This window comes from Crinia signifera, chromosome 2 (assembly GCF_055691185.1).
Source record: "Crinia signifera chromosome 2, ASM5569118v1, whole genome shotgun sequence".
NCBI lineage: Eukaryota > Metazoa > Chordata > Amphibia > Anura > Myobatrachidae > Crinia > Crinia signifera.
This window is the reverse complement of record NC_139218.1, coordinates 106,164,959-106,188,386: the sequence shown is the minus strand read 5'-3', so window position 1 is coordinate 106,188,386 and position 23,428 is coordinate 106,164,959. Positions and strand designations below refer to the sequence as shown.

Genomic DNA, 23,428 nt, shown 5'->3' with positions numbered 1-23,428 from the left:
TCCCCATTAGACTACTGGTATTTGCCTTGCATACTACATTATTTATAAAAATAATTAGCCATCATCAGTGCATGGTATGGACATAACAGGCGGTATGTAATAGTCCATGTCCAACGACCCTGGGGGATGCTTTTAAAGGGTTAATTATTTGATTGGCCCTTACACATCTAAGTTCAGCCACTATCCCACTTGGCCATAAAACTTCATTACATCACACCCGGCATGTGCTCTAGGGTCTAGTTGTTATGAAGCTAAATATGAAATATTTATTCAGGTTTGTTTCATATTTGATCCCACTTAGGATTACAAAAACATTCTGTACATACCTTCCATCCAAGGAATTCCGCTAATGCAAGGCAACCATCATCACAGTTTCCAAGCCAGGCTACATCCCTAAATACAAACAAACAATTAGAGCTGCAACGGACTAACCAGAATTCCAATGCAGCTTTAACGCATAGATCGACATTCATTGGCGACATTGCAAAACAAATACATCCTACAAGAAAGCTGTGCGACACTCTTAGGAGTGTATGGAGCCAATGCAAGCATTTAACTCATATTGGGGCAAATGTATTAAGCATGGTGAAGAAAAAAAGTAGAAGGTGATAACACACCAGAGAACCACCTGTTTGAAAAATGACAGTTAGGTTATTTGTTGGCTGATGCATTATCTTCCACTTTATCTCTTCACCAGGCCTAATACATGTCACGTTAAATACGAAGGGGGAGATGTATGAAGCAGTGAAGAGAGTAGAGCAGTTACCCATGGCAACCATATCAGCTCTGAAGTAACCTTTATGAAGTCTGTGCTATAAAATTAGAGGTAGCAGCTGATTGGATGTCATTAGCAACTTCCCAGCCTCATACATCTGCACCCGATTTGGCCGTTACACGGAATGGTGTTCCCTCTGTGATATTCTCCTCATGTACATAATTCTAACAAGGTTTAAGTTGTCTTTTTACCTGTAAGCTTTGTCAGAGTCAAAATCCATCCCGCCTCCCAAACCAAGGAGGCCGAAAAAGGAGTCCCCCTAAAGTTTGAAGTAAAAGGTGGTTATGATAGTGGAACAAGGTGAAATTATGATTAAAACAAAAACAATTCTGTTTCATGAATGTCCTACCTCTCCAGTCTTATCCTTGTTGATTAGAAGACGTGGTGTTTTGCTAGGAACCCTGCAAAAAGATACACATTCATTCTTATTCTGCTTTTTAGTTTTTATCTTATCTAATTATTTATATTTTTAAAGTTACCTGCTCTATTGCCCTTTTCTGCACGTCTCAAATAATATAATATGACACATGTCATGTGATATGGGAGATATTAGCTGCACTTGGGTTTTATCATGCACTTGGTCCATAATATTTCTCTATCTGTTTAAAACTGCATGGGAAAACGCGCATTACTGCTATGCATTTAGTGTGTTTCACATACTGCACATCCATGAATGATTTTCATTGGTTGCATTCACGTTTGCTAATGAAAACCTTAATGTAAGCTGATTATAGTGTGTTCACAATATAGAAATATACTGAAATGATGGGCTATTAAAATGTAGAGGGTTACAGTACTTCATTATAATAGTTCAGTGCTTACTTGCCAACAAGGGAAGCAAAGGGCTGCACTTGAAGGGATGTCCCCATTACAATGAGGAGATCAATCTTGTGGAAATCCTACGAAAGGAGGAAACATTTAGTAAAGACATGGTTTATTGTGCTAGCAAAACCATTATATTCTTAGACCTAAGAAATACTATTGCAACTATACTGCCATTTGACAAACATTTGGTCAATATACTTTACAGTAAAAGACTTATTGCATCCTGTTAACCATACTGTATAATATGTATGTAGGGTAAGCATTGTGGAAGTAAATTGTGACTATATGTTAAACATTTCTTAAACTTTCAAAAGGTTATTATGATCCCACAAATTTATTTTTTAAATACATTTAAAAAACATTTGAAAAACATTTCAAACTTAATATGCTAATATAGAAAATATAAAAGTGTGTTTGTTGATACTGTAAGCCTATTTTCAGTGGGTTAATTATAACCCTTTGAGGAGGTATCCAATTAGCCCCTAAGAAACAACATCAGCCAAATGTAAGTTTGGTGGCTGCACAGGAAGCTGGCTAAAGAGCCGGCATCCAGCATGGTCGCAGAACTTGGAGGGTATTACATCTGGCCCTATACGTTTTTTGCTAGATTTTCCAATGTTTCTTTTTGTGCTATCCAATTAGATAGCCCAAAACAAAACAAAATATATACATTGTAGTTATATAGTTGGATCTGTAAAATCTTAACAACTAAAAAATTATATACAGTGCACCTGAATAAGTTTTATTGTGACTCCAACATGTTTCGGGCAGAGCCCGTCCTCAGGGAAGGCAGTGCCCCCCCTTTCATTAATGATTAATATAATAATGAAATACAAAGACAATACTTATGACACATATGTGTCAGACATATGCTTTGTATTATTATAATAATTTTTACTGCATTTGTTTTTTAATTTAAATTAGTTTAGTTGACACCAAGAGCAGTGCCTCCTTCTTTCTATATTACAGTAACAGACACAGGAGCCGGCAATGGGCAGGGCTAAGCACCGGTCTGTAAAAGCTCATTTAAAAAAGGTATATAGGCGGCACCTATAGCTGTGCTGGCTGAAATCAGAGGTTCTTTTAAAGAGGCAGACGCAAAACCATGCATTGTAAATGACTGCCCTTTTAAAAAAAATCTCAGAGTTCAGCCGGCACCCTGCACACTGAATTCAGATGCTAGTACATGTTTTTTTTTAAGTGAAAAAGGTATGTGGGCCGACCCCATGGTGGCGCCAGCAATGAGGGGGTCTGTGGGGAGCGCTGGATCCAGGTTGAGTCTGCGCTGACAGGCAGGAGCTGCTATGCCAGGTCTATGCTGCTTATGCGGGGGTAGCTACTGCACCTGCCTGTCAGTGCAGAAGCAACTTGGACCCAACGTTCTCCACAGAGCCGGTCAGCGCTGGCACTACCAAGCCAGTGCCTCACCAACCACAAACCTCACCGCACATCACTGGGCTATACTAAGGCTAGGGGAATAAAAGTTAAGAATTCCAGGCTTCAATGTTCAAAGCCATACAAATCTTACTGCAGCATACTCAGTTTAGTAGGTGTCAATATTCATATACATTGCTTAACCAGAGTATACAAAGGATTGTCAACTTACAGACTTTAGTGCAGAAAAGAAGCGAGATGGTAGACTCTCCCCAAAAAACACAATATCTGTTATAAAAAACAAAACCTTTAAACATTTGTTACCTACTTTCAGGAGAAAACACATGGAATACAGAAGAAGAAATCACAGTTGTGTAGGTGCCTTGCAGTGGTGCCTTGGGTTGGTGGTCCTGGACTAATTCAGATTATTTATAGTCATTGTAACAGGCAAAACCTGTGCTGGTGGCTGTCAATCATAACATATGTGGACAAATAGAAGCAAACCATGTCCCTCACCGCATATTGACAATAAGATTTACATATAAACACAATTTTTTTTTTACTTTTTCAATTAAAAATGTTTGGCCTAGAGGTGCCTTGAAAATTTTCCATGCTCTAGGACAGGGGTGGGGAACCTATTTTGTACCAAGGGCCGTTTGTATGGGGAAAACATCCTTCGGGGGCCATATGTAAAAATTTCTCTTACAAATTGTCCTGCTGCAGCCGCCCCACGCTCCGGCGGAATAGCACTGACAATATCCGGCTGCTGTTGATTAAGAGGAATCTCGCGAGAACTACCGACCTCTTGCGAGAATTCCCCTGTACTTGACTCCCGGCAAAGCCGTCAGGCTAGTCACACAGACCGGCTACGGGGGGGCGCATACGCCCCCTGGGCCTGAGGTTCCCCACCCCTGCTCTACGAAGTCACGATTCCAAAAAGTTTGAGAACCACTGGTATAGGAGATATTGGGCCAGATGTAATGAAGCCCAAGTTAGCCAGAGGTGCGGGATCCCGGCTGAACTCGGACAGTTTATTAAATCGGCAATTATTTACAAAGCGAAACCATGCCTTCTAAATTAATGGTGCTTTATAAAGAAGTGCGAGAGTTTCGGTCGGGAACCCACACCTCCAGCCAACTCAGGCATCATTACATCCGGTCCTATGTTTCGCCTGCCTTGAGGGCGAGTTTAAAGACGGGGACAGAGGGTGGTGGGACTGCTCAGCTTCAAATGCCCAAATGCAGGAAATTGCACTTTTAATGGATATCTTAATTTAAGCACACTGTCCCTTTCTAAAAACATCCTAATCACAGAACTCAACCCTAAAAATTGATTGACAACGTAGTTTCTTGGCAGAGAATCTTTTCTCTTTAACAGCAAGTACTGTATGACTGCAGTTTCATGTTACTCACTATATAACTGCTCACTCCACAGACAAGTTTGGCTCAGCTTTTGTAGTTCTCAAAATGCATTAAATCTCATACCTGGTTTAACCAAGCTGTTACACTTTTCACACTTTGGGATCAAATCAGAGAAGATCTTTTCTGGGAAGAAGAAAATCATAAATAGAAAAATATTTTTACTTTCGATTATTTGACTAATGCACTTATTACAACAAATAATAATTTTTTTCTTTGTAGTAATAACTAATAACGGTGTACAAAAACATTCACTCTACTCATACAGGAATTAGTTGGCCTTAAAAGGTTCTCAGAATCAACATTGGTAATTGCCATGCAACTCCCACATACAAGGAATTTATCCCAGCCCATACAGTCATCTTAAAGAGCTTCACCAAAGGAAAAAAAAAAATAACATTTATAATTAACCCTTTAAGGGCCAACATCTCTGTGAGAGAGAAAAATTGCCAGCGTCGCTCACATTGGTTATATAAATTTAAATAAAAATTGTTATGTAAAAAAGATGAGATTTCCTATACAAGGTAAATATTACAGGTCATTATGATGAATAAAAATGCTTTGCTTGGCAAATTTCACACCAATTTTGACGAATGCACTTGACACTCAAAGAGTTAATGTTACATACCTTTCATCCAGGATAGTGGATATTCCGCTCTACATAACGTCCCAATACAGTGGGAGGTATGAAAAGTCCCATGAGCCTCTACTAGATCATCTGTAGAGAGGCCGGCCACCCTCTCAAGAGTGTCAATGTTCTAAGTGGGAAGACAGGATACATATATTGATCATATTATTGATATTATAAAAATATAACAGTTCACTGTAATTTAGAAAATTAACACAATCCACAGAGGATAGTGTTCATTATAGCACCCGCCATCTTTGAAAACCCATGCAGTTCCTCTTCCCTGCCTGGGGTGTCGCTGTCTGCTGTGGTTTCTAGCACAGGTCTGGTTTGCATATCAGTGCTGATATACAGACCACACTGGTGGTGCTAGAAGCACTACAGCAGACAGCGTCACCCCAGACAGGAAAGCGGAACTGCATTGAGTTTTTAAAGATAGCGGGTGCTAGAATGAACACTAGAGGATATAAAACAAGGGGTATTGAACCACAGCAGTGTGAGGGCGTCGTTGAATACCCAACATACGGCAACACATTCCCATATTGTTTACCCATTATCACAAGTGCGTAACTGGACTGAACAATGTAGCAACAGTAGTAATACCTGAGTATAACAGCGAAGCAATAGACCTTTTTCTTTCATCAACCGAATGAAATAGTGACAAATAGTCGGCTGAAAATGAAGACAACATTTTTGTTAAGATCGGAGTAAAGAATAATTGAAAATAAAATTAAACAAGAGAAGTATGGCTAGTCAGAAATTCTAGTAGTTATAACATGAAACGGAATTAAGAAATAAAAATCATTAACATTTAACATTCAGTATTTGAGAAGTGCAGGTACAGATAAGCATTAACATCTATAAATTCCAACAAGCCCACTTCCATTTGCAAGACAGACCGCAAAGTATTCTCAGTGCACCTGCTATTCTAAAAGGTATACCCGGTGAATAATTAGCCTTTCTATTCCAATAAAGTACAAGCTGTCACTTAGGGGGTTATTCTAGTTCATTCTTTCTGACAAAATCCTTCTTAGATGGACAAAACCATGTGCACTGCGGGTGGGGCAGATGTAACTTGTGCAGTCTATCTGACGAAGTCCTATGACGAAACGCGTAGGGGCGTGGCCTGTGTGACGCATTGAGTGCCGCTGGAAAACGTGCTGTGTGGCTGCTTTTGCTCAAAGACGCTGAGGCGCTGGGTTCCGGAATTGACATCATGCTCCTGGAGCAGTGAGAGGTCCCGTGAGTGAGCTACAAGTGCCTGCAGTTTGTGCCAGTGGTTATTTGATATATATCTTGTGGTAGCCAGCCCACACCGGAGGAACTCCTTGGTACGGGTTCTACCTTCCTAATAGGAGATTTGCTGTTAGCATTGTCCACCTGTTTTAAATAAACGGTATTACACTATGAAGCACCCCCTCTATTGGTTTTAGATGGAAATGTTCTGAAGTTCCCGTGGGAATCGGGTTCACCAGAGGGGTTCTGCTGCCCTAAACAAGTTAACCCATTGGACTGAGTGTGGATAAGGATCACTTTTAAAGTGTTTCTATAAGGACAGAAAAAGTGTCAGCGCACCTATAATTTTATTGTTGATATATATATATTATTTATATGTACAATTGAAGTCATGAGACACCTACAGCCCTGAGTTGCTGTGACCGGGCTGCTTAAGGACATCACAGTATAACACTAAAATACTTATTTTAGCATTCTTTAGCGCATCTATTGTTATTTTTATACATGTGTGATTTTTCAAAGAATTATCATCTTTCACCTCCAGAACAATTCTAACACATGCAGTAGTATAACTAACACTTTACTTTTTCACAAGTGCGCTGCCATGGGGTAGTTTGGCTGGGCTGTTTCTGGGGATACGTCACACCCGTCACTTGAACATAATGTTATTACACATTTATTACTAAGCTTATGCAAAAACAAATAAATCTATATTTATTGCAAAATGTATCACAATTTATAATTTGTAATGTTTGAAAAGTGCACCTGCACCTTTTTTCTTTTCCCTTTTTTATTAATTCAGTGTTCTGTACCAGAGAGAGAATTGGTGCCCATTCCCCATATTCAACATAAGGACAAGGAGCGCCAGAGGTGTGCTCCAAAAATATATAGTAGTGGTTTCATGGGGAAGGGGTTCAGCCACAGAATAGTACCAAGTCACATCACACCACACTGTAGTAGAGTAGTAGAGCCACTTGAACACATTATTCCTACAGAGTAATAATAATATAATCATTTTATTCATATAGCACTTTTTCTCCAACAGGAATTAAGTTGCATTACAGACGTCAAAAATAATGCATATAACATGGAAGATTTATGTAATACAAAAGTACACTATCAGAAACTACCATTGGTGCAGCAGGTGCTTTGGACAGGGGCCCCTTAGGACTAAGGGGCCCACTGCTGCCCTTGTCACCTTTTTCCCTGATACCCTCTGCCTCCGCTACCTCTTCCTGGCACACTCTGTCTCTCCATGTCCCACACTGCCATATTGCGTATTGTGGTGAACTAGGGTTGTGGTGGAGGAGGTGGCCCATTGACTGTAAGCTTTACTGGGGCAGGGACTGATGTGAATATTCAAACATTCTCTGTAAGGCGCTGCGGAATATGTGTGCGCTATATAAGAAACGTAAGAAGAAGAAGAATTTAGCGGCCAAATTTCACAATGCCGATTTGACTTTTCAAAAAAGTAAAATCTGCATGGGCAACAATGTGGCCGAACATGGACAAGTTAAATAGGTGTGTGCCGATATTTATGACTGTTGAAAATATCGACACACACATAATACCCTCTTATAGTTAACGATAAATGGGCAACTAATTTAAGTTCCGTTGTGGTAAGTAAACATGTTTATTGTTGTTACAATAAACCTTTTAATACTGAATACAAATGTCGCGTTTAACAGAATTTAAAAATTTTAAATATATGTATTCCTAAAAAGATTTCTTTTACATCTTTTAAATACAATTGGGTTGGGTTGAAATGTATTGCGCTGCTGTTTAATTTGGTTGATTATAACACACTAATTGGCTGAGAAAAAATATACTGGACACACTGTATTGATTTTATATTTTATATATGAAAATAGAAAATTAACAGTACATATATACACATTTATTACCTAAATATAAACATAAATTAAAAACAAATTACATATAATCAATCAAACAAATAAATAAACGATATATTTTTAGTATTCTATGTACATATATTCTGATTTATATGTGACAATATTATAAAAGCAATTATTGTTTTCAGAGTAATTCAATGCCAAACTATATAAATCTTATTCTAAAGATATATTTTTTCTCATATAATATTACTATTATTATGATTCTCTGTCTCACATATTATCCCACAGAATATAACATAATAAAATAAAATAGAATAAAATATATGAATATAAAAATACTATATCTACTTGTTCGTACTTCTCCATATCTCTCTCTCTTCTCTTTAGATTTAAACAATTATATCTGATATTATATATAAAAAAGAAAGAATTTGTTTCCCTATATAGAGTAGTAATTCTATACATAATTAATCCGGTATTCCTCTGCATGATCGCATAAGCATCTGATAAATTGTGATACAAATATTCAGGGGACATCGAATTGTATAAAGGTCTTTTAAGCATGTAAACCTATGTGGGATGTTATATAGATAAGTATACATCGATATTAATTCTGTCTGGTATATTGAACCAATGTTGGGTCTATGTACCCCTCTAAATTGAACTACTAATTACTTTTGACTCCATTCTGCCTTATTGAATTATATTTATGTCTTATAATTATTTGTAAATACTATTATTTTATTGGACACACTGTAGTAGAAAGCTAGATAAGTTACCAACATATGAAATTGTGTACATGTAGCCTAAATCCGTTGAGATGTAATATTCTTTATAATAATTGATTAATTAACCAGCAATCAAAAGCAAAGTGCTTTCCTATAAATAAAGACTGCTAAGAACCATTGGTATTCGTCTTGAGAAAGTTCCCATTTGCATTAGGGGACGAAACGCGTTGACGTGATTGCACTCCTGAATTGCTGATCCACGCTAGCAGACCTTATTCGTGTTCTCCAGGAGAAGGACGCCCGCCTCACGCTGCCGGCATCCTAAGCCGCAAACACGCTGACGGTTACTTCATTGTGGACGCTGATCCACCTGTCGGCTCACCGCTCCCTGCTGCTGGTAATTCATACTGCGCTGACTGCAGATTCCATTGTGAGTGTTGCCTCATTCACCGGCTCACCGCCGCAAGTTACCTGCGCTGACGGTGATTATACTGTGGACGCTGATCTATCCATTGGTTCACCGCCGCAAATTATCTGCGCTGACGGACACCATACTGTGGGCGCTGATCTATTTACCGGCTTACCATCAACTCAGTGTTCCAGGTCCAAGCTCCAGCTGAAGTGCAGCATATCCCCCTGCTGCCGGCCATCAGCTATTCCAACCAACTGCTCTCCACGCTACAACAGGAGTAGCCCTCCCACACCACTCGGTGAAACTACTCTAACACGCCTTCACTGCTGCGGTGCCTCAAAAGCAAACCGCATGCAAGCTACACCGGCCTAGTGCCGAGAGGAGTGTACAGTATACAAGGAAGGGAGCTATCACTTATCCATCATCTGGACCTGAAAGCTGAATGAAATCATCCCCTGCTTCTATCTAAACAAAACCAGCACAAAAATTCCACGAGAAAGGGTGAGCATATCATCTTCATTTGTGACTGCACCTTAAATATTCTACAATTGCAATTATACCCTATACGATCTGGATAAATTATCCTTCTAATATAATTGCCAATTGACTGCATTACCAGATTAAAACAAGTTATTGTTCTAAGGTCCGCTATTAGCAATTATTTTTATTGGGATCCCAATTCATGCTATTTTTCTATGGCTATTTTTATATTAATTTGTTTTTAATTTATGTTTATATTTAGGTAATAAATGTGTATATATGTACTGTTAATTTTCTATTTTCATATATAAAATATAAAATCAATACAGTGTGTCCAGTATATTTTTTCTCAGCCAATTAGTGTGTTATAATCAACCAAATTAAACAGCAGCGCAATACATTTCAACCCACCCCAATTGTTTCTTGTTTGTATGAGTCAAGGCAGACTCATAGAAGTGCATGCTGCAGCTGTCTAAAAATCAAATTTTTACAAACTAGCATTAGCCTAAATATACTCTAACAGCATTGCCAAGCGCCAGGTAGTGTGTGTTGGATTAATCCGAGGATTGCCCCACCACATACTTACCCTCCAAATCTTTTAAATACAGCGCACTACAAAACGGCCAGGAAACGTCATTATAAGTATCGACTTCTCGGGTGATGACCCATTTAAAAAGCCATTTTTTGGCCGAACTGCAGGAAGTGGCAAGTCCACTAGCCACAACTGTCTTTGCAATGGTAACTATACCTATTTGTTAATATTGTCAGGACTGTGCATATGCTTTATCAACCTTATAGACTATTACTAACAAAAAGGATCCACTAATTCATCTGCTTGCTATTTACTAATGAAATGGTGTTCATCTACATTCATATTTATATCCATCTTCAGCCATTAAACTGAAATTTCATCCATTACTTCTAAACTTCATCTTTTCCTATATATATTCAAAGTGACCAGTTTTGGATTATTTCTTCCATTTTTAGAACGTAGCATCTCTCTGGACTCTCCATATTGAGGGATGGTATAGTTACACTTCATTCACCCTGTGATTAGCATAATATTTAAATTTATTGCAGACTTGCAGAGTTTTTGTAATAATTTTTTGTCTGTATGTATATTTGCGCTTTAAGCGGTCATTTTTATTGCATTTGCTATTATCGCACTCTCCCTACTCTATATTTTTCTGGGTACTTGTGTATTATCACGGCGCCCGATTTCATGTGAATCGCATGCTATATCGCATGCGATTTCACGGGCGATGTGATATCGCAGCCGATTTGCATGCGATTTGCATGCTATTCCATCCTAGCACCCACCCACTATCCACGTCTGCCCGAAGTGTGGCGAGCCCCATGAGGGGACGCGGTACACATCCTCCCGACCTGTTCATACCCCAACTATCCACGTCAGCATGGAGTAGATTTTATAAAGTGTTGCGAGCCACCGAGCCCGAAGCGTGGCGAGCGGCCGCTTAAAAAGATCCCAAAGCGTGGCGAGCACACGCGGAATACACGTCAAGTAATACCATGCAAATCGTCCATGAAATCGCGGCAAAACGGCCGCAAATATGCAAGTTTTGCATGTGATTTCGCGGGCGCCGTGATAATACACAAGTACCTTTTTCTGTTTTCCATGTGGTTTTTGAGTACCCACATTTGACTGCTACTCAAATAATAGGTAAAATCGTATTATATGCTTTGGTAGCCTTCGATCTGTAGTGCTAACCCCTTCTTACTTTTATAGAAAAGCAGGCATATGACTAGATATATAGCGGGGTATTCAATTGGTCCTGTTGTTTTCGGCTAGGTGGAAAAAAAAGGGAATATTTTGATCCTATTGTATTAAATTACAGGTATTTTAGCCCCTTTTTTTTGTAATTTTTCACTCATGCCCTTTCCAATTTTTTGTTGGGCCAAAAAGGATGTTTGAAAAATAACAATGCTTTTTTATCAGATGAAAATACACGGATCGGCTTCTAATTTGCCAATCCACGTGTTTTTTGCCAGAATGAAAAATCAGCACTTTAATTGAATAGGGAAAATCCAAATTTACCCTATACCTGCGAAAAATGCGGCACCAATAGAACCCTCCCCCAGAGAACATGGAGCCAAATACATAAGATGGAAAAGTTCACCTCACAAATATCCCACTAGGGAGCGGACATGGTCAATTACTTTAGTTTGGGGAGCAGTTGATTTATTAATTAATAAACTATGTCATTACAGAGTCCAATAACACACATAATATTTATTCTCTTGCAGTTACCTTGAATTGCCCTGGATACAGCTCTCGAGCCAGTGCAAAAAATGGTTCTGGATTTTGCTATAAAGAGGAACGAAAACAAAATTAATATACAGTTCTGTGAGTGCAGAAATTGAAGTCTTTTCTATGGTTTACAATTACATCTTTTGTCTAATGTCATTAGCTAACCACAGCCAGCACATTTCACTATCTACAGCACCCTCAAGTGGCATCTCCTTAGTAAAGCATGCTTCAGATTACATTGTGTGTGTATGCGTGCTATTGACGGTTTAGTTTTGTGTAAATGAAAGGTTTCAATTTCAAGGAATAAATTCCCTCCTTTATTACAAATAAAAAAAATGGTCTATCCAGCATTTATTTTAGCAATATTTGTGTGTTTATAAATTTGCTCATTTCATTCATAAATAAATTTAAAGTGGTCTTTGCTCTCTATATATATCTAGAAACCTTTAACCTACTAAAGTTACATGTTGGTACTTTTACCTGAAAGAATCCAATTTCGAATATGGCCTCTGGATATGGCAAGTTGTATTTCTGCAGGTTAGAGTACAGTCCGCTGCCTGGGGAACGGAAATCAGGAATTCCAGCAGCTAAAGTACAGTAGGAAGAGAGGTTAAAATAATAGTCTACGTCAATGTCCTTTGCATAGCAAAAACTAATCTAATCAGATCCCACTTTTATCAAGTGCACAATTCCCAAAAATGTTTACATTTTTATATGGGCTTATTGGGGCAGATTCAATTGCCGTAAGTAAAATAAAAAAATATATGGGTTTTCAATTGCTGGACTGAAAATCAGTAGCAATTATTTTTGTACCTGCAGAGTGAAGCTGTGTACACACGGGGGCGATTTCAGCACATATCGCTGGGAAAATGGTCGTGATTTCACAATGCACTGTGCACCAGCAACCAGCGAGTTCTAGTGAAAATGAGGTAGAGACAGAATAGCTTGCTAATTTCAGCCAAAATAACTGGTCACTGATGAACAGTACACGAAGCAATGTATTGCTGAGCAATTTTAAGCCAAAATCGCTCAGCGACGAAATCTCACCGTGTGTACACAGCTTACATCTGATTTTTCATAAATTGGTCATTTTAGTAAAAAATACTAGGACTTGCTGTGGGACCCCAGCAACACCCCCTGAGGACTAATTAAGCAATTGGAATTTTCCAGTTAGCTTAAATAGTCTGTAATTACTCTCCTTCTGAAGCAGTATCTTCTGCAAATAGTATCAGTGGCAGCAGGGCCAGATTATAAAGGGGGTGAGCATCGTGTGCCAAGGCACACTGACTGCATAAGTGTGCAGTGCATTACTGGGAGTTGACTAAGTCCCATAAGACTTTGCACAAGAGGTCAGAGGCTGAGAAGCTTGTGCAGAGCTCTGCTAGGTGGAGCTCATTATATGCTTCTCAGGCCCATGAAGGATAGCAGCAGCAGTGGCCTTGTCATGGGAGGGTTTTTAATCAGAGGCAGCGCTGAGCCTGTCAGGGCTCCTACAGAGTAAGGCTTAATCCGGCTCTGAGGAGCAGTGGTAAGCATTCAGTGTGTGTGTGTGCGTGCGTGCGTGTGACGCCCCTGTAGGCAGCTGCTGGGTGACCTACAACTCCCAGCAGCCCCCTCGCTGGTGCACATACGTAGAGAAGACCACTGGAGGGAAAAGTATATTTTGTTTCTTTTTTATTATTTATTCAGATCACAGGATGTTCAGAGCTGTTTTTGTTTTTTAAATTGCTTAATGTGGGTATGAGGAGCTAAACCTTGCTCAATTTATTTCTCCCGATTGAGTCTATCTAGTCTGTTATTTTATTGGTGTATGTTCTCCTTATATAGGTCTATTCATACTGTTACTACTGTATGTATATATTTTGTAACAGTATTTTCTTAAGAAAAGTGAAAGACTTTTTTAAAACAGGTTTTCCTATGGGGCAGGCATTTTCTGAAAGACACTTTCATTCATAAGTGCTTCCGACCATACTGCAGTGCCGGGATCCGCAATTACGGCGGTACCGGCTGCACAGGGGGGGTGGGGGGTGGTTTGTTAGCCCTGGGGGGTGTTAACCCGCGGGGAGGGGGGGCAGCGCGCGCTGAAGACTGGCTTTGACCCTGTTTTTGGAAAGTTTCCAAAAACGGGTCCGCTAGTGTAAAAAAAAAAAACGCACTTAAACGGTAATATACCGTTTAAGAGATGCGGTGTGAAAGGGGTTTTACCTGGCAGACCCGCTTTTGGAAACGTTTTTAAATACAGGGTCAAAGCCAGTTTTGCGGTCTGAAAGCAGCATCAAGCGTCAAAAAGTGATAAAAAAGTGATAAAATGTAGTGATAACCAATTAGCCAATAAACTCCTTCCTGTCATGTTACAGACTGGGTTTGAAAAAAATATCACAGATAGGAGCTGATTGGCTGGTTGTTAATCACAGTTGAAGCATGATACATCTGGCCTTAAGTAACACTTAACAGGCAGGGCTGACTAGTAGAGGAGCCCATAAACATGTGCCAGGATTTAACTCACCCTGTCCCCTTCTTGCTGCCAGTATCTACATTTTTGCCATGCACTGTGCCTATTTCCAGATTGTCTTTTCCAGTATGTTTGTATCTTGTGTTATGTGAGTGGGCCAATTGATACTTACCCACAGACCCACAATAGCCACAGTGAGGAGTGCCCAAATCTATGTTTGCTTACAAAGAAAAAATATTGACTCTGATGGGCCCTCGGCTCAGGGTATATGCCATGTAAGGGAAAGGAGGAGGCTTCTGTTTGTGCTATGCTGGGGGGAAGGGGAGAGGAGGCCTTATTCTGTTTGGGACCCAGAAAAGGTCAGGTAGGACCCCGAATTCTATAAGTGAGGGGTCCCAGTTTTTTTTTCCTTTTGCGATCACGGATATATTCTTGGAGTAAAATATTATATCAGGCATGCCCAGTAAATAGGCCAGCTGAATGAACTGCACATGAAACACAACATAGATTCATCCTTGCGATTCCAGTTCTGTTAACATGACATCACTAATATGAAAAGTAAGCATACATATATTACATGTATCAGTTATTTGATTGCGAGATGACTTTTCATCTAGGTATTATACATTCATATATCATGCAGCCAATAACATCCAGCTTTAGCTTATGGTTCTCTCACAGCTGGGCAAACTGCTTTCTTCAGGACTCACTTAACATTGGTAAACTATTTTGTACTGGTATTAGAAGTCTGCTGCTGACATTGCACCAGCCATAGTCCCCTCTATTGTATCATTAGTGACTCAGCACAGTGTGTAAGTGATAAAAACACAACGCTGAGCCCAGGGATAAGCCTACAGATCGTTATGGAAGGGACACTACCAGGACAGTTTTTGGGCAACACTTACAGGCAATCCAGATCACCTCCCAAAAATGTTTTTAATAATGGTGCCAAAATTCAGCCTTCATTTCTGTAGGCAGCTGCATCCCTACAGGATGTAGCATAAAAGCTTGTCCTGCATCTATAAATAGGCTTCCAGAAATTACGGGAGGCAACAATAGTTGCCAAAGGCACTCAAGTCCCAGGCCCTGAATTAGTCAGAAACAACCTGTCACGGTCTACACTGCAGGAATGCTCCAACGTCCACACTTATCAGTCCGTGCACTCTGGTGAGGGCCTTCTGGAGGGGGCATGGGGTACTGGTGATGGGCAGTAGTGGCTGTCAGGGGTCTCTGGACTCAGATGGTGGTCCAGTTGAAAACTGGCCGTGGCCACCATCTTAGCTTTGGGCAGGTTGCTTGTTTGTTCCCATTTGCTGCTGCCAATAGCCTATCAGTGAGCATCAGTGGGTATTTATTGACTCCTCCTCAAGCAGCAAGTGCTAGTGCATCCGCTTTCAAAGTTCTATGTTTTACTCCTCCAGGTACTTTGTATGACAGCTTTCCCAGCAGCTGATCCTCTGCCAGTAGTCTGGTTTTCAGCCGCACCCGCTTAGTGTGTCCAGACCTACTCTAAGACCTGCAGTCCTGCCTGATAGCCACCTTGGCTCGCTCCTTCCGCATATCCGTTCCAGACTGGACCTCAGTACCAGTGACCTCACGAGCACTCCAGCCTGTCCAGTTGTGTCAGTTTTGCCTGATTGCTGAATTCTTGTAAATAAACCCAAGTAGAGGACTTTCAAATAACAACCGTGCCGGAAGTATGAAAGCAGCACCGACCCCTCAACTCATAACTCTGATTCACCTAACACACCAGTCCTCTTTTATATGCCAAGTAAAAATGCAGATGATCGAGCTGTGCAGATGCCAGCAGGTATGCACAAAACACACTACCTCTTGCATTGAGAGAGGAATTTGGGCACTAACGGACATGTAAGTTCAGTACGATGCACAAATGCCAGTTCATAACATCCCCTATAGAGGATGCCTATTTAGGCATGAAGGCTTATACTGTGTAAAGTTACAGTCTAATTATTATTGCAGCATTAATACATTTCTTTGCAGGGTTATCAAAATAACTGAAAGATAGTTTTGGCTCTAACCAAACTATTGTAGGGGTGCAGGGTTTCCAAATCAAATGCTTTTTAATTAGGGGGTATCCAATCTGTTTTCTTTGCTTGAAAATGATCTGTCTTCAGACAAAAACACATGGGATCCGGAATAAGTTTCCAGACCCATGTGTTTTCATGACTTAAAAAATAGGTAATTGAGTAGGGATTTGTTTTTCTCCTGCTGTGGGCAGGTGAAAATAAATCCCTGATATGTGCCAGCTTATTGGGCCAATTGGGTATCCTCCGGTGGGTCCATTATTCACAGTGATGTAAAACAACTAATTGGATACCGTACATGAAAACTAAAATCCAATTTTGACCACCTAAATGGCTAATGTTATTGCCAAAAACTTATCTTAAATTGTCTTTTTTATAAATGAATGAGGTAAATAAATAAAAATATGTTTTTGTAAGACATCAGAACATCAGCACCACAGCAACTTCACAATTTCAGGGTGCCTGATCATTCTTGCAGTCCCTGGGGGAGGAAGTGAAGGCTGCTTTTTTAGACTGGGGCAGGGGAGGGAACCAGGAAACTGCATAGTGAGCTTTCAGACTGGTCACGTAATAGATGCGATCATGTCGGGGAAAACCCAGCCTGGTGTGCTCATATCTGAAAACAGCATGGAGAAAGGATTTGGAGGGGAGGAACTACCTAATTTTGCCTCAAGAGATAACCTATTCGGTGCTAATGGTGCCTATACACGTTACAATTATTGTATACAATGTCGCATATCATCAAATCTCGGTTTTGCGATGAGATGAGATCTAGTACAAAAAGTATGTGCAGCACATTCTTTTCAGCAAATTACCAGGTTGACATTTTTAACCTGGTAATTTGCTGCTCAAGTGTAAAAGGGGGTCAGACTGCACCTGGCAAAATGACCTGGCACATAAAATGCCAGGTTATTGCCAGGTCGCCGGCCTAAAAGGGGTAGAACTTTGCTTTTCTTGCAGGATATTTATCTTTAACCCATTTTAAAGCCAACACCAGTACTCTTGCTAAGAGGATGTGGAAACAAATCAGTAGATGTAGGCTATTGCACAAATCTCTTCCAGGGGTGATCTATGCACAGCATAACATAGTAATACAATATAATGGACATTATAGAGTAGCACTGGAGAAGTTACTGATGTACTTTACAAACATAGAGCAGAGAAATCACTGGTGCACAGACCAAACTGAGGAGGTCTACTACTCAACTACTCACATGTTGAGATGCCAGCTCCAACCATAAACACCACGTTTTTACCTGCAAAGGAAAATTAAGAAATGGTAAGTGAGCATGCGGAAAATAGACATAAATGCATCCATCAACAGTTGGCAAAGTGGCTGCTTTCCATGTACTAGCGAGGCATAATCTCAGAGATCATAACTGGTTCAAATACAATCACACTCTCTGTGAATTATGTATATATTGGGGTGTTACATTACACGGTTTAGCCGTAGAATAGTACAGGTTGAGTATCCCTGATCAGAATCAGCTTTATTGGCCAGGTATACTTGCATATACTAGGAATTGGATTGCTGTGAAACAGCCAGTTAGGTAACAGTTAAACAGTGACAGTGCAGGTATACATAACATATACAAGTATATGCTTGATGTAGCCTGGGGGGTTATAGACACAGGGAATATATATTCTGCACTGCGCCTAGCGCGGGCACCACTGGTCATCGCAACAGCCAGGTAGGTAACAATATGAGCAGAGACAGTGCAGTAATCACACTATTATTCCGAAAACCATAGTATCCTTTTTTTTTTTTTTGCTAAATGCAGTACCTACTGGAGACATGATATGTTATCTGGCACTAAATATGTGCAAAAAAATGATTGCTTGGCATTCAAATTCAGTGTAATACGATAATACACATACCTGGTTTCATGCACAAATAAAATAAATAACATATTTATACAACATGAATGCAAGATACCTCAAGATACTTCATTCAAATATAAAAATATTCCAAAATACAGAATAATCCGTTATCCAAAATGCATCTGGTCCTGAGCATTTTGGATAAGGGATACTCAACCTGTATATGATCGCTTTTGCAACCAAAAAAAAGCCACAACAACAAATCAAGAGCTCTGGAGCTCAGTAGTTATGTTGTTTATATTGGTCATATTACATTTTAACAATATAATAATATCATGTATTCTATTCGGTATTCATTGAATTGTGTCAAGATTAATATCCACTTGTCAATATATTTCTTGTAAATTACGTGTTACTGGAGGATGCTAAACGTAATAAGGTTTATTTTATTAGTTTTATGATCACTGAATGAATGTGAAAAGTTTAACTGTGTTAAGCTATATTATATAGTATTAATGCTAACCATATTGAAGTATATTTATATGAGAACACTCAAGAACACTTATTGTTTAAAGAGCTAGAGGGAGTATGTAGATAAATGAGGTTGGAGATGTAGGGGCAGTACAGTTAGAGAGGTCCATGTATGTAAGGGGGGGGGGCATTTGAAAAGGATTCTGTAGGGGAATGGAAGGCAGTGCAGATTTTGTTGAAGGGTCTTGGCTGAAGTGGAGCAGTGAGAGGAAGTCTAGCTCCAGATTTGAGAGCAGACTGTAGGGGAGCGAGCTGGTACTGTGGGAGGCCAGTGAGGAGAATGTTGCCGCAATCGAACCATGAGAGTGATGCATTCTGGAAGGAGGAACACCATGATGGGAGTGATGTTCCGTAGCTGATACTACAAAGATTGAGGCAGAGTTTGTACATATGGGATGGGGGGAGGGGGGGGCAAGGAGAAGACATGAGTGATGCCCAAGCAGAGGACTTGGGAAATGGGGGAAATGATGTTGACAACAGTGAGAGATATTGGGGAAGAGGAGGATGGACACTCTAGATGGGGGGTGGGGGGAGAGAAACACGAGGAGTACCCATAATCTTACTGTGAAGCTAGCTGTAATTGTGAAATGTTTTCAGGACTTCTGAGTACATTTGTTTTGTATGCATGTGGGACTTGTATAGGCCCATCTCCTCTCACAAGTAAATACAGTTTTATCTGTAGCACAAATTACAGTCAATTGTTTGATATAAATCAAGTTTAATTAGTTTCTATAAAATAATGTATGCAATGATCTATTTGTATACTGTATTGTATGTGGTTATTTTAATAAAATATTGCAAAAAAAAAAAAGCATATGATTTGTGACTTACATTTCTCACTAAGCATGAACTTGCTAACACCTTCCAGCGTCAGTTCATCAAGGACTTTTTCTGGCGTGCCGAGGCCCAGTGTCCGGGAGAAAAGATTACGCAGAAAATCCACTGGCAAAGCAAAAAAGAAATTCTAGTGTGCAGTGAAACAATATACATTCCAGACAACATAAACATCTGCATCTTTAATTAGAACAATGTCTAACAGACACTGATGGCTCCAAATACAGAAAAATATAGTTTCAGCTGGAGTCTATTCAATTCTCAGCGCTGTGAACAGCACCAGCTCCCAGAGCGCTTATAATCAGTGCACTGCTAAATTGGAGAATGCCGGTACTCATGGATGTTTTGTCTCTAGTACCAGCAATTTCCAACTTAAGTGACTCCCACAATGCAGTTTGCTATGCGCTAGGGCACAAAACAGAATCACTGCCCAAAGTTTTGTCAGATTTCTGCTCACACCCCAGGAGGGTTGAGAGTAGAAACCCACTAGTCAGGCTTAGCAGTGCAAATAAAAATTGCATTTATACGAGCTGTACATACGATCATACATAATGTTTGTGTGTTAATAGCGTTACTGCTATTAGCCATATATAATAAAAATAGTACAAACTGCTTGAAAATACTTGACAAATGCAGCATTCTAATGAGAAAAAGTACGGCCCTGCTACTACTACCATGAAGTACAAAAAAAATATATTGTAAATCCAAATAACTCACTTACACTACTATATATATTTTTATTTATTATATAGCGCAGCAAATTCCGTTGCACTCTACAAATGGAAACTGGGTAGTTACAGACAACCAAAATGGTAGGAAAGTCCTGCTTGCAAGCTTACAATCTAATAGGGAAATAGGCACTGATACAAGAGGATAGTGGTATCTACTGCAGAAATATTGGCTAGGGTTCAGGAGGATGGGTGGTGGTTCTGGAAATTATAGATATACAGTGAAATACATACAGTATATGTATTAAGTGTGCAATATGAAAGCAAAACTAATACAATACACATTTCTTATATTGTAGTTCAAACATGAGTAATGTACCATGGAAACAGTGATAACAAAATGGTGGGCTTCTCTGATGTTTACCCTGTGGAGTGCATCGGACCAAACAAAAGAAAACCGCAGAGCAAGTAGCCAAAAATATGAAAAGAAATGACTGAAAACAAAGAAATTAGCCAAACATATACTAATATATACCATACTCAATGTTAAGGTCAGTTATCCACAATTGTATCTGTCATATTGCACCATCGCTGAGGTTTCAATAAGAAATATCAAGCAGAAATCCAATTTCAATGACCATAATAGTTGTTTTATAGTCAAAAGGCAATCTATATTAAGTTACCATAAATTGATAATGTATAGGACAATAAAACTGTGGTTTCCATTGAACACATTAAATCTGGACTCAGCAACAAAATCCAGCATTCTGAAACTCCTGTGTGACACCACAGAAAAACTGTAGCGCTATTTCCCCGAAAACATTCTATGGATCAGTGACATTTGCATAGGGAAAAAAAAACAGTTGATTTTGACTTCATGACTGATTGCGCGGTATGAGAAGGATCTTACTTTCTGATGCCCCGCCACTCTCTTCACTGGAATCTGAATCCTAAAAAATGAATAGAAGAATTACAATTGCATCTAAATATAAATATTACAGTCCCTTGTTCATATAAGGAATTCAGCATCTACAGTATAAACTAAACTACCTACCTCTCTCCAGCATTCAGTTTTCTCAGAATTTGATATTTTTCGTATAGGAATGGGATCATTCGTCAGACTGCATTTAGGTCTACAAGCATTAAGTCTACACCATTAGGTCGACCTGACTGAAGGTCGACATGGGTTAGGTTGACAGGGTCATTAGGTCGACATGTGTTAGGTCTACAGGGTCATTAGGTCGACAGGTATAAGGTCGACAGTGAAAAAGTCGACATGTTTATTTTTTTTTTTTTTTCATTTTTTCAAGCGTCGACAGTCAACATAACACCGCTGCGCTCGCCATGCTTCATGCACGGTGCCTCGCTGTGCTCAGCACACTATTTTATTCTCCCACCACGCCCTAGTGGATGGTAGGGCATGAAATACCACCTGTCGGCACATGTCAACTCATAAAACAGTCAAATGACCCTGACGACCTAGTGGTGTAGACCTAAATGCTGTAGACAATATCACCGTATCCCTAATATTATGCAGGTGTGGTATATAGCAGGTTGACAATGTCTAAGTTACCACTTTAAAATATAAAATAATGCAAGATTTTACAAATATACCCTGCAAAACCACACTGCATGACATCATACAGTATATAGAAAAAAGTAATAATTGTACCATACACTTAGATACATTGTACAATCTCTATGCATTTACAGATCAGAGTGTAGCCACACTGTCTATAACATACAGTAAAGTAGAGGGAAACAGAAAAATAATACTGTCATCATAGCAAAATCAGTGGTTCGTCAGTTACCTGTTATAACTGTACTTCCTTCTTTTATTAACGTCCATATTAGCCAAAACGTCACTAATACAGCGACAAAATCCAGCTTCATAAAATCACATTACTCCCTCCAGCTCCCACATGACTGAGAAACGCCATTCATATGTGTTGTTAGGGGCAATACCACCACAAATATTCAGTAGTACTCAATGCCGCTCGCTGCGGCCAGAGAGGGGGTTAAACAGCAAGGAACGCAGAAAACCAGCGATCATCGATGTTTAACCCCCTCGCCGGCCGCTCGCCCTATTCAACATTCCGGGGGAATCCTCGCCATTCCCCCAAACAGCGAGACCTGCGGCAAATGTAGCGAACCCCCTGTATTTAGCCGCTAGTCTCGCTGCTTCTGCAGCCACATACGCCGATTCCCCCTCACTCAAAAAATGGAGCGAGGGGGTGAGTTGAATACTGACAGGGCTCGCCCACGGCATTGTAGGTGCAAAAGTGCTAGCAGAGCCAGCTTCAATGACAGACATTCCAGCTGTTGTGAAACTACACATTCCAGCATGCCTTGCAATAGTTTTAGCAGTCACTAATGGCAAAACTGTGGCAAGTCATGATGGCACTTGTAGTTTCACAACAGCTGGGGGGGCCGTAGTTTGGCCATGCCTGGTCTATGCCATTAGTCAGAAGGCGGCCTTTATGCGCAATATCTTTTACTTTCTCATCCAGCATGTATGGGGCTTAAGACCCTTATTCTAGTTCACTCGCAGAGGCAAATTCCTTCTCAAATGGGAAGAATCATGTGCAATGCAGGTGGGGCAGATGTAAAATGTGCAAAGAGCGTTAGATTTGGGCGATTTATTTTGTTTCTGTGCAGAGTAAATACTGGCTGCTTTATTTTTACACTGCAATATAGATCTCACTTTAAAGTAAAACCCCACCCAAATCTAATTCTCTCTGCACAAGTTACATCTGCCCCACCTGCAGTGCACATGGTTTTGTCCATTTGAGAAGGAATTTGCCTCTGAGTGTGAACCAGAATAAGGCCCTAAGTATAAAAAAAAAATTATATTCATACCAATTGCAGATCTTTTATTAAAATGTCAAATGTTTCCCTACCTTTAGAAGGAAACATGCATTTTTCATTTTAAATAATCTTTATTTTAATCTCTATAATTGTTAGTTTGTCACGGTCACTGCTTGGAAGGCATCAACCCAGCGCACACATATGGGCAGGACCACCTCCAAGTACTAGATATAAAGTAGGGAAGTTGCCCATACATCCAATTAGCTCC

General features: G+C 39.8%; 1 protein-coding gene across 1 annotated transcript in view; it reads right to left on the bottom strand.

Moving 5' to 3' along the window:
* SIRT2 (sirtuin 2) overlaps positions 1 to 23,428 on the bottom strand; it is a 35,207-nt gene that overhangs the window by 9,218 nt on the left and 2,561 nt on the right. The window contains exons 3-15 of the mRNA XM_083172693.1: positions 21,263 to 21,302; positions 19,682 to 19,792; positions 17,713 to 17,754; positions 12,482 to 12,588; positions 12,002 to 12,058; positions 5,624 to 5,692; positions 5,021 to 5,150; positions 4,459 to 4,518; positions 3,207 to 3,262; positions 1,598 to 1,674; positions 1,125 to 1,176; positions 967 to 1,034; positions 327 to 393 (exon numbers count right to left, since the gene is read on the bottom strand). Of these exons, the coding sequence (XP_083028819.1) occupies positions 327 to 393; positions 967 to 1,034; positions 1,125 to 1,176; positions 1,598 to 1,674; positions 3,207 to 3,262; positions 4,459 to 4,518; positions 5,021 to 5,150; positions 5,624 to 5,692; positions 12,002 to 12,058; positions 12,482 to 12,588; positions 17,713 to 17,754; positions 19,682 to 19,792; positions 21,263 to 21,302 (936 nt within the window). The remainder of the gene's footprint in view (positions 1 to 326; positions 394 to 966; positions 1,035 to 1,124; positions 1,177 to 1,597; positions 1,675 to 3,206; positions 3,263 to 4,458; positions 4,519 to 5,020; positions 5,151 to 5,623; positions 5,693 to 12,001; positions 12,059 to 12,481; positions 12,589 to 17,712; positions 17,755 to 19,681; positions 19,793 to 21,262; positions 21,303 to 23,428) is intronic.